The 10452-nt window shown below is 32.7% G+C and overlaps 2 protein-coding genes across 2 annotated transcripts; one reads left to right on the top strand and one right to left on the bottom strand.

The window, feature by feature from the left end:
- The first annotated feature begins 101 nt into the window (after positions 1-101).
- On the top strand, positions 102-2155 carry LOC112024596 (protein ACTIVITY OF BC1 COMPLEX KINASE 7, chloroplastic-like). Its single transcript, XM_065767587.1, has 6 exons — positions 102-333; positions 524-585; positions 696-770; positions 960-1064; positions 1523-1664; positions 1770-2155. Exons 1-6 carry the CDS (start codon positions 210-212, stop codon positions 1841-1843), a joined length of 582 nt encoding a protein of 193 aa, XP_065623659.1. The 5' UTR covers positions 102-209; the 3' UTR covers positions 1844-2155.
- A 28-nt stretch (positions 2156-2183) lies between these two features.
- On the bottom strand, positions 2184-8119 carry LOC111992297 (protein ACTIVITY OF BC1 COMPLEX KINASE 7, chloroplastic). Its single transcript, XM_024024170.2, has 12 exons — positions 7714-8119; positions 6427-7020; positions 6094-6237; positions 5811-5936; positions 5276-5363; positions 4523-4616; positions 4118-4211; positions 3885-3939; positions 3672-3763; positions 3292-3462; positions 2655-2711; positions 2184-2534 (listed from the first exon to the last, which is right to left on the bottom strand). The coding sequence occupies exons 2-12, from the start codon at positions 7003-7005 to the stop codon at positions 2412-2414; spliced, it is 1623 nt and encodes a 540-aa protein (XP_023879938.2). The 5' UTR covers positions 7006-7020; positions 7714-8119; the 3' UTR covers positions 2184-2411.
- Between the last annotated feature and the right edge of the window lie 2333 nt (positions 8120-10452).

Here is a 10452-nt window from a genome sequence, read left to right as displayed (position 1 = left end):
GTTACCACCCCTCCACACACCACCCCCCCCCCCCCCCCCAAAAAAAAAAAAAAAAAACCCTGGTAAATGGAATTGTGTCTTGGTGTCTTACATCATTAAGTGTGATGGAAATGCATAAATTTTGAATTTTCTAATTAATATTGATCTGTTAGTAAGGGAAAACATAAGGTGATGACTCTTTCTTTCTTAGTTGCACAAATGACACATTAATGACCACAGTTGGTGAAGTATGGTGGTTTTTTTGGCAGGATTTATTTGCAATAGCACAAGATCAGCCATTTCGATTTCCATCCACCTTTACCTTTGTCATAAGAGCATTTTCAACCCTTGAAGGTTCTCTCTCTCTCTCTCTCTCTGTGACTTCACTACCAATATCTGAAATGTGTTTATTTAATCCTGATATATTGGAAGTGAAGCTCTACCCAATTAAGTGAAACAAAACCAATAATCTTTTTTCAAGCAAAGAAGTTTCAGAACTACTTTGATGTTTTGCTCTTTCCTGACTAACAATCTTTGCATACAGGTATAGGATACATCCTTGATCCAGATTTTTCCTTTGTAAAGATTGCTGCGCCGTATGCACAGGTTCCATACCTTTGCCAAGCAATTATAATTCACACCCTTGCTCATAACAGCCTTTTTAGCTTTTAGCCACACATTTAAAGTGTAGCTCTAATGCTCCACACTACGTACAGGAGCTTTTAGATATAAGACAGAAGCAGCGGTCTGGGACACAAATTGTGGAGGAAATTAGGAAGCAAGCTGATGATGTACTGCATCTTATTTGTTTCCCCCGTTCTTTCAGTTTCTTGTTCTGGTTTTAGCAAAATAGATACTTTTTTTTTCTTTTTCATGTCCTGTTCTAGGAAACTTTCAAGTGAAGCCACTTAAAAGAGTATAACATAATGTTAAATGTCTATACACATTGTCATTAATAGCATCTATGTATATATTTTCAGGCCAGAACATATACCATGTCCATGCCATACAGAGTTCAGCGGATAGAGGAATTTGTGAAACAGCTTGAGTCAGGGGACTTGAAACTCCGAGTCCGGGTGCTTGAGGTATCTCTCAACACTTACAAATGATATTTGTTAGATATTAGTACTTTCTATAATAATAATCCATTTTTGTAGATCTCGTGCACTCAAGAATCCTTTTCTAGGGTCAAAATAGGTTGTTGGTTCCTAAAATTTAGACAATGGACTAGTTTAGTCTTGAAGTTTAAAGTGTTTTTCTTTAGTCCCTAACAACTTAAAAAGGTTTTGCTTTTAGTTTTTAACAAATTCAAAGTGATCACATTTAGTCCCTTGATGTATTCAATGGAATGATATGGTGTCAGTTTTTAGTTTGGTCAAGTCATCTAAAGAACTAAAAATGATCATTTAATAAACTTCAAGAATAAATCACTCATAGGTCAAAGTTTACAGACCAACTGTATATTTTCCCTTCTTTTTATATAGTAGTCTAATTCTAACATATGCTTCTTTCTCTATTGAAATGACAAATCTATGTTTTCCAGTCCGAAAGAGCAGCTCGAAAAGCAACCGTACTACAAATGGCAACTATGTATACAGTGTTGGGAGGCACCCTTGTAAATCTTGGGGTCACTTTCAGCAGTCAAGGTAGTCAATTGATTGCAAATGGATCATTCATTGGTGCAGGTAACCAGAAACTTTCACCATAAAGACATTGTTCTTCTCATGCTTTATCTTTGTTTTACATCCATCAGTTCATGTGCTGAAAATCATTTATTTGTCAAAATCCAGGAGTTTTTATGGCATTGCTTGTTAGGTCCATGCAAAGGGTGAAGAAGCTTGATAAATTTGAGAAGATGATATAGTTTCTTTCCTATCACGTCAATTCTTCCTTTGATATTTGATACATATCAGTCAAAGTCTCGCTTCTTTTTTTCTTTTTCTTTTTTTTTTTTCACATGCATACCAGAGCAGTATGCATTTTTTTTTCTTTTTTTCTTTTTTTTCTTTTTTCACATGCATACCAGAGCAGTATGCATTGTATACAGAACATGATTAAATAGGGAAATGCCTCCCTGCTATAGATTAAAACTGTACAAGGGAGATAAATTGAAATTCTTAGGCATATATGTGACTTTAAATGTTTTAATAAAAATTATACCAGCAGTTTCAGTTTATTTTTAATCTATTTTCGAACATTTTAATTTCTCAGAACCATAAAAAGACAAATTAAAACAAACAAAATATCTATAATATCCTTCTTGTCTCTAAAGAAGATCCTGATTAATTTGTGGTCAGCACAATCATATCTGGTTTTAATATGTTTCTCTGCCCCATTTTAAATATGGAGTCAACATTAGCTCAAATTTTATAAGGATAAAATACAGCCTGGGTTGTGATTTACCATTATTCACAAATTTATCATTTAAGGTTTTACATGGTTCTATGTTTTTTAATAAAATCCTTGCATACCTCCCCAATTGCAGCCAAAGTCTGCTGCTGATCTGGTGTTTGGCTTAACAAATTATCCAAGAAAAACTGCACAGATCTCCTAACCTAGGAATAGGGAAAAAGAGAGGTTAACTTCTGAGATGAATGATACCAATTTCTTTGAAGCCCAAATATGCTAGAAATCAATTCTGTTCTAAATGTTGCTAGGTATAGCAAGACCATTACCGACGACATGTCTCCTGTGGGCTGGAGTGCTTCAAGATCTGTAAGGCTTTGTATCACCTGCATGGTTGCTGCTGGTCAGTTTAAGCCAATACAGCAAAACCTGGCAAGCTAATGTACTTGAAGTGTTTCTATTGACATTTATTGCATAATAATGTAGTATGTTAATGCTTAAACCACCTATGTAGAAAAGATATATTTGAAATGAAAAAGACTATTTGCTTCAGCTATTTAAAACTATTAATTGTAATGTAAGAAAAATTTGCACAAAATTATTTCGTATAATATTCATATACATGTCCAGTTGAGAGTAAGGATTTTTACAGACCTTTTCATGCATATTAATATAAGAATGATGCTAATATTTGGCAATGGGAGATTCATTGTGAATATCATTAAAGCTATAACTATTATCTATGTTTTGCATACATAATGCAAACTTCATAATTGGGGGTGCAGCATTCCTGAATATCTTTGCATCACAGAAAGACATGATATAGGTTGAAAGTAAATACATTCCAGGCATTGCATGTTGAGGGAAGAATTAGTAAAGATTAATTACCAGAATATAAACAAATGAACAAAAAAAGGCCATAAATGGTTTGCTTCATATGATGATGTTAAAAGATTGAAAGCAGACCTTCTTTGCATCTTTCTCATAAACTGCATAGAAAAGTTCAAGCAGTCTCTCCCGGGTGAAAGATTTGATTTCTCCCATCATACCAAAATCATAGTAGATGATTGCTTCATCCACATCAATAGCAAGATTTCCAGGATGAGGATCGGCATGAAAGAAACCAGTTTTTAGTATCTGAAAAAATAAAAGGGAAAACTCCAGTAACTGAAACACTAGTACACTAATATGAGAAAGCAACTAATGCATACATCAAATTGTAGTCTAAAAATTAAAAGAGGCATGTTGAGGAATTTATGCAATGCTTCAAGTACAAAATAGTCATTGTATTCAAAATCAGGAACAATTAAATCATATTAGTTGGTATAGATAAGAAGAAACTTGACCTGAATTAAGTAAGCTTCAATACCACGTGATGATATTCGTGACCGATTATAACCCCGTGAATCTAGCATATCTAGCCGATTTATCTTAATCCCTGGCCATGAAAGTGACAATAAAGCCAATTTCACACCAAAATAAAAACAATAAGGTGGCTTAAATGTAGAACAAGCAATATCCTCTTAAACCAAAATAAATGCATAAGTTCAGATTCTAACCTGGTAAGTACTCCAAGGTTAACACCTTTGAAGCAGTATAATCCCAATAAACCAGCTATAAGGCCAAAAAAAAAAAAAAATTTATCAAAGTAAATAAAGTTTTAAACATACATATTATACTTTCTATAAATTCTTTAAGTCCCTAGTTATGTAGTCATAAGCAATCAGATGGAAATAGAAAATCTATATGATGTAAGCATTAGTTCTCTTTAGTCTTGATGCAAGAAACATACAGGTACTCGGACCCACTTTATATTTCGAAAATCTCGGCGGAATCTATCTGCATTCTTCCCTTCATTTATGTAATCAATTTCTTGATACAAAATCCTGTAAGTAACACAAGCCCAAGAATATCTTTAGAGCATACAAACTTACAAAGGGGAGCATTGAAACTTTTTCTTTCATGAATAAATTTGTTAAGTACGTATCAAAAATCTAACAGAATCTTAAGCATCATTATAAAATAAGATTCATCAACAAACGCGAGTATTGGCCATTACTTTGGATCTGGGGTGCTCAGGCAAATTAACAGAGAGATAGTTCCTATCTCTTTGCTTATGCGATTTACATCATACTGTAACTCTAAAATGCATCTGTTAAGAAATTAACATAGCAACTAATAGAAGCTTACTACTTACGTGGAACATTCTTCATATATGCCGATCCAATCTCTTGTTGGACCACCAAGAGTTTCACTTCTCTGAAAATACTCTGCAATTAGCTTTAGATTTCCTGAATGATAGCAGCAAAGATTATGATAAACACCTAAAACTGCTGAATTCCAATGAGTCTTCACAAAAATACATACAACAAATATGAAAGCATGTCACTTAACCAGATCTATAATTTTACAACGCCTGACAGCAGCCAGTCAATAAAATTTCATCCATATGACTGCACGAAGATTGATCTTTGATAATCAGCATTCACTGCAGGTGTTTTCTGTCGTGTCTCACTCAAAATCCCATCATTTGGGTTGTCAACAAAAAACTTAACCCCATTATTAATCATGTCAAAAAGTCACACCTGCAGTAACTCTCTAATTACAATTATCATGGGTACCTTTTTGTGCAGTCAACTCCCAGTAACGATTCAAAGTTCTATGGTGCAATATAATATCAAAGAACCTTTGCAATTCCAAATTGATAAAAGCTGAAAGGTTTACCACTAGTAAACAGTTCTGTATACATGTTTTCTTAAATGAATATAAGAGAACTTTTCACAGGTCTACTACACATCTAAAAATAATTTATACTAAAAAAGACTGATGAGACCATAAGACGAAAGAAAAAAAAAAAAGGAAATGAGACAACAAGCAACAACATCTATTATACCGTAATGACAAGCAACTAAAAATCACCATGGTAAGAATGAAAATGTGCATTACTTACGTAAGTCAATGTCAAAAAGCTTCTTGAGACCAGGTCTCTGAACTTTCACCACTACTTTCTCTCCATTATGAAGGATAGCCCGATGGACCTAGAGACAGGATTCTCAAATTTTAATCAGCAAGAGTGAAAACTCTCAAGGAATAAATAAATATTCAGATAACCAATCTAAAGAAATCATGAATGGTCCTAACTTGATAAATTATGACTTAAATGAGCATAGAAGTAGAAGCAATAAACCTCAACAAAAAAGAAAGATAAGAGCAGCCATCAGAATTTTCCAAGTTTTCCTCCATTAAAGAAAGAGAAGATAAGGCTACCATCATTCCATCAATAGTTTTTTTTTTTTTTTTTTTGCCTTCTCTAAAACTGTCCTATGTATCCAGATTTTTCTGAGGATTGTCTTAATGTTGTGTATGATATACACATTTTATCATAACATACTTCAAGCTACTTAAAGTGAAACATCATAGACAAACTTCTAACAATTTGCAAGCATTGACTAATCAAGTACAACATATAGAAATGAATCAAACACCTGACCAAGACTAGCAGCAGCAATTGGCTGGTCCTCAAATTCCTTAAACAATATGTTGATGGGAGCTCCAAGCTCACTCTCAATGAATCTTCTTGCTTTCACTGGTGAGAAGGCAGGGACCTTATCCTGAATTATATTTACAAATCATATACATTCAGTAAGACAAAATAAAAAATTAAGGATTATCATATCATGTAGATATCAGTATGTCTGCATTTTAATTCATAAAGATGTGAGTAGACATAGCATGTTTAGAATTGTTACACTAGAAATCAAAATATACCTGCAACTTTGCAAGCTCATCCACAAATTCACTTGGGAATAGATCTGACCTTGTTGAAGACAATTGTCCAAGTTTAATAAAAGTTGGACCAAGCTGCAGCACACACTCCCTTAGCCATGAGGCAGTCTTTTGCCTTCTTTTTTTCTGATATAGAAGAAATCTTATAAAAACTTGAGGCAAAACGAAAAACGAGGTGCAATGAAACCAAAACTAATTGGAGATCAGGCCCAGAATGAGAAAATTAGTGTAAAAAACTCTCTGTATTATGTCATCATGATTAGGAGTCAGCATAGCAGAAAGCAATAACAGCTGCAGTAAAGTTCCACAATTCACCTGCTTATCTTCTGTGAAGCCTCCCATATATGCCCATTTTGCATTGTCAAACAAAACACGGACACGCAAAGATAGAACAAAAGACCAAACATCTATACTCCTTTGCACGGAATTATACCTTTCATTTGCCCAACTGAAACCTTCATCTGAGGGCAAAACCTTCAGCTCCTCCACTGGTGGGAGTTCTTTGGAATCCCTAGCTTTTGGGGTTTTTACAAGGGATTGAGTAGATTTTCTTCTAACTAGATTTGCTCCATTAACAACTTGCCTTGAACCATTTACTACATCTACTTTATTAGTGGATGGAGTCTTTCTTTTCATTACTTCTCTAGCTGGTACCATTTTAACAGCTCGCCCATTGGTAACTAATTTCGAGGGTACTGATTCTGTTTTTTTCATTTTCACATCAAACTTGTAAAACTTATCAGTCCTAGGTGGCTTGTGTGTTGATCTGTCAAACTTTGAAGCTTTATGAGCAGAAATTGAGCTTGAGAAACTGAGGTTGTGTAGTGTTCTTCCTTGGTTTATTGACTCCATATTGCAGCAATAACAGCTGTGAGAAGCCAGTATTGCCGCCATTGAAGATTCAGATACCTGCAGTATACATTGAATTGTGAAGCAGTATGCTGAACAGTGAAATTGTGAAGTGAAAGATCCAAAATTTGATAAATAACCAAGCAAACCATAAAATTCCAATCAACCAACTCAGAAATAATAACAACTTAATAACTAATATTAAAGTTGAAACCTTCAAGACCCAAAAAAACAACCTCAAATATGACAGCAATCCCAGAATCTTTAACTTGAAACCAGACAGGTCCTCAGCACAATTGAATCATTTTCTAAAGTTTCTGCCCAGGGGGTTGGGATTCATTGAACTAAATTATCACTTTTATTTGACTGCACATTCAGCTATATTCTTATATAGAAGAAGCAATATACAATCATATAAAGAAAAGTCAAATTTAATATCTGATTATTTGACTAACTGCGAATTCCACTAAATCACTCACATCTTAGATAGTAATTCCAAGCAACAACAAAGGAAGAGTTCTATTGCTGGTTCGGAATCAATAGCAAATGAAAAGAAACGATAGGAACATAGCAGAAATGGAAAACTGAAATCATATGCATTCCATTTCTTTTGTTCTTCAGGGAAAAAAAAATGGTTAAAAGAAAATCAACCCAACTTATAATTACTCATGAACAATCACATCACCAATCTAATATATGTAGACTTCATCAATTTTCCCAGGAACCAAAGAGAACCCAGATGAAAAAACTCACTGTGTAAGAAAGATTCACAACCAAATCTTCAATACTTCAACCAAATGAACGACTGAATGAGTATGTCCCTGAATTTGGGTGGAAGGTGAGCTTGAATAATGGAAAAGGGAATAAGACAGCGAGCAGGCAAAACTAAACTTCAAAGTCAGAAATAGGAGCACCAAGTAACGTGCACATTGTCACTGGGGGTGTGGAATTCTAAATTTTCGTTCGGTCTGTCCTCCCAACTCCAAGGGACTGTTTGGACTTTGGACTTGAATTGCAGTCAACGACAAACATGTAAGTATCTTCGATTACGTCCATTCAGATTTCTCACGCGTGTTGGTTTCTCCAACATTCGTATAAACTTCTCTCGTATTTGGCTGTCATTTGTCGTTGTCACTTGTCACGTGCCCTTCTCCATTCCTAGCTTGTAACTGATATCATCTCATTCGTACACCACATTTTTCTCCGTTAATAATTTTAGAGCACGAAGTCTAACATCCACACGCAATCATCGGATTATCTAAAAAATAAAAATGAATTTACTATACTAACTTTAGGAAGAGCAAGAGATTACTGCGGCACAAGTGTTTGTAGGACGTGAGGGGCAAAAGTGGGAGTTTAAGTCTCCAAAAAAGAGTTTCACACACATATATACTTAGATTAAGCTAAAGTAGAATTTCTATATTATATATATATATATATATAAAGAGCACGAAATTTTATTAAGTGGCACATTCCTTAAATCGCTCTCAAGCTTTCACGTTATCAAAATTTGCATTTATATCAAATTTTGAGTTCATTGAATGTGTCAATAAAAAAAAAACACATATTAATTATTTATAGATGTGCACTAACTTTATATATATATATATATATGAAAAATGCTAACAAATGCCCTGAGGGCATTGGTTAATAATCAGTTTAAAGAAAGTTTTTATGGAAAAAGAAAAAAATACAATTAATGTTTTGACAGTTTTTTTCATTTCCCATAAAAGTGGTATCAAAACTTTCCTAAAATAGATTGTTAACCAATATTATAAGGGGACTCGTTAGCATGACCATATATATATATATATATAAAGTATTTTATATGTTTTTTTGGGAGACTATGCAGTTCTGTCATATGGTGCTTTATTCGAGTAATTTTTAATTTAGCTTTCCACCTCACATTTTTTTTTTTTACATGTTTTAGAGTATAATAAAATTATATTAGTAGGATATTATTATTTTCACTGAGTGTTTAACCTACCACTATTATACTTTAATAATGTAAACGCGACATCATAAATTTTTTATGATATTTCTATAAGCCAACTAAACATTAACATTATATTATAAAATAAAATAGAAAAACTATGCTAACTCCAATGCATTGAAGAAACAAAAACTATGATTAAACAAATAATCAACTTATTACACCACATAATAACTAATTTCTAATTTAATAACATTCATTATATAGTCTAAATTCTTCACCCCCTTAATTTTTTTTTATTACATCATCAATTTAATAAAAACTTCTTCATGTTATCGCAAAATTACTTCATGTTATTACTTTAAAATATTTCAAATATTCTATATTACATTCTCACATAGCAGCTTATAGCATTATTAGCGCATAGCGCGGGCCCATTGCTAGTAAATAAAAATGATGCATCCAAGGCCGGCTCAACCCAGAAGGTGCTTAGGCTATAGCTTAAGGCTCCCAAGTGAAAGAAGACTCCAAATTTTAACTAATAGAACCCTAAATATTAGTCAATAAATAAAAATATATACTTTTTATCAATGGTTTTTTTTTTTTTTTTTTAAGTTAAAGTAATTACAATTTTTACAACATAAAGTATAAAAACTAATGTAACAATCAATGAGATGAGTGTATTTCAACTAATATAAATACATATTCTTTGGATACACTGATGCACGTTTACAGTTTAGCCCTATAGTAATTTATTTGATATCAGTGCACCTCTTAGCTCTTCTCTTAACAATACGTGGGTTGATGTGATATCCTATTGATCCACATTTGGGCGGGCTTAGAGGTTCTTTTATTTTTTTGGGTAAATGTTAATAATTTGCTTTTATTATAATTTAGAAATATATATTTTTAATTTTCAAATAAACAAAAAGAATAAACTTCAGAGATAAGCAATATGTAATTTCTTTTTTGAAGGTGAAGGGGAAAAAAATTCCTAAATTTTAGGAGTTCTTTTTTTGAATTCAAAATGAAATTTGTTATTTGACATTTATGACCTTATTTCTAAATGAAGTTAACCTTCATTAATGAGGATTTTTGAACCACATAAAGGTCTAGTTGAAAGAAGGGAATCATCTTTTATATATATATATATATATTCAATCAGTTTGACTTTTTTTAATTTGTTATTAGTATTAAAGAAAACACAATAAAAAGCAAGAAAAATAGATTTTAAATAAATGTTATTTAATTAGTATTTAAATATAAGATGAGAAAAAGGTTCCGCTTAAAGTTTTCACCTTAAATTCTAAAATTGGTTAAGACGGCAAAAATTGGATGCGTCCATGTAAAAATGACAGTTCATTAATCCCAATTGACAACTTCAAAATTGTGGCAAAAATTATGTCTATGGTCTAAGATACAACCTTTGTCATAAATGCTAATTAATCAGCTTTTTTTAAGTAAGGGTCATGTTAACAGGCCCCTTTAGAGTAATTTTTAATAAATCACTTTAGTAAAGTTTCCCCACTCTCTATAAATGTATTGTTTGGGCTTATTGG

Source organism: Quercus suber, unplaced genomic scaffold, assembly GCF_002906115.3.
Source record: "Quercus suber isolate HL8 unplaced genomic scaffold, Cork oak 2.0 scaffold_825, whole genome shotgun sequence".
In the NCBI taxonomy this organism is placed as follows: domain Eukaryota; kingdom Viridiplantae; phylum Streptophyta; class Magnoliopsida; order Fagales; family Fagaceae; genus Quercus; species Quercus suber.
The sequence above is the reverse complement of the archived record's forward strand: the minus strand, read 5'-3'. Positions and strand labels throughout refer to the sequence as shown.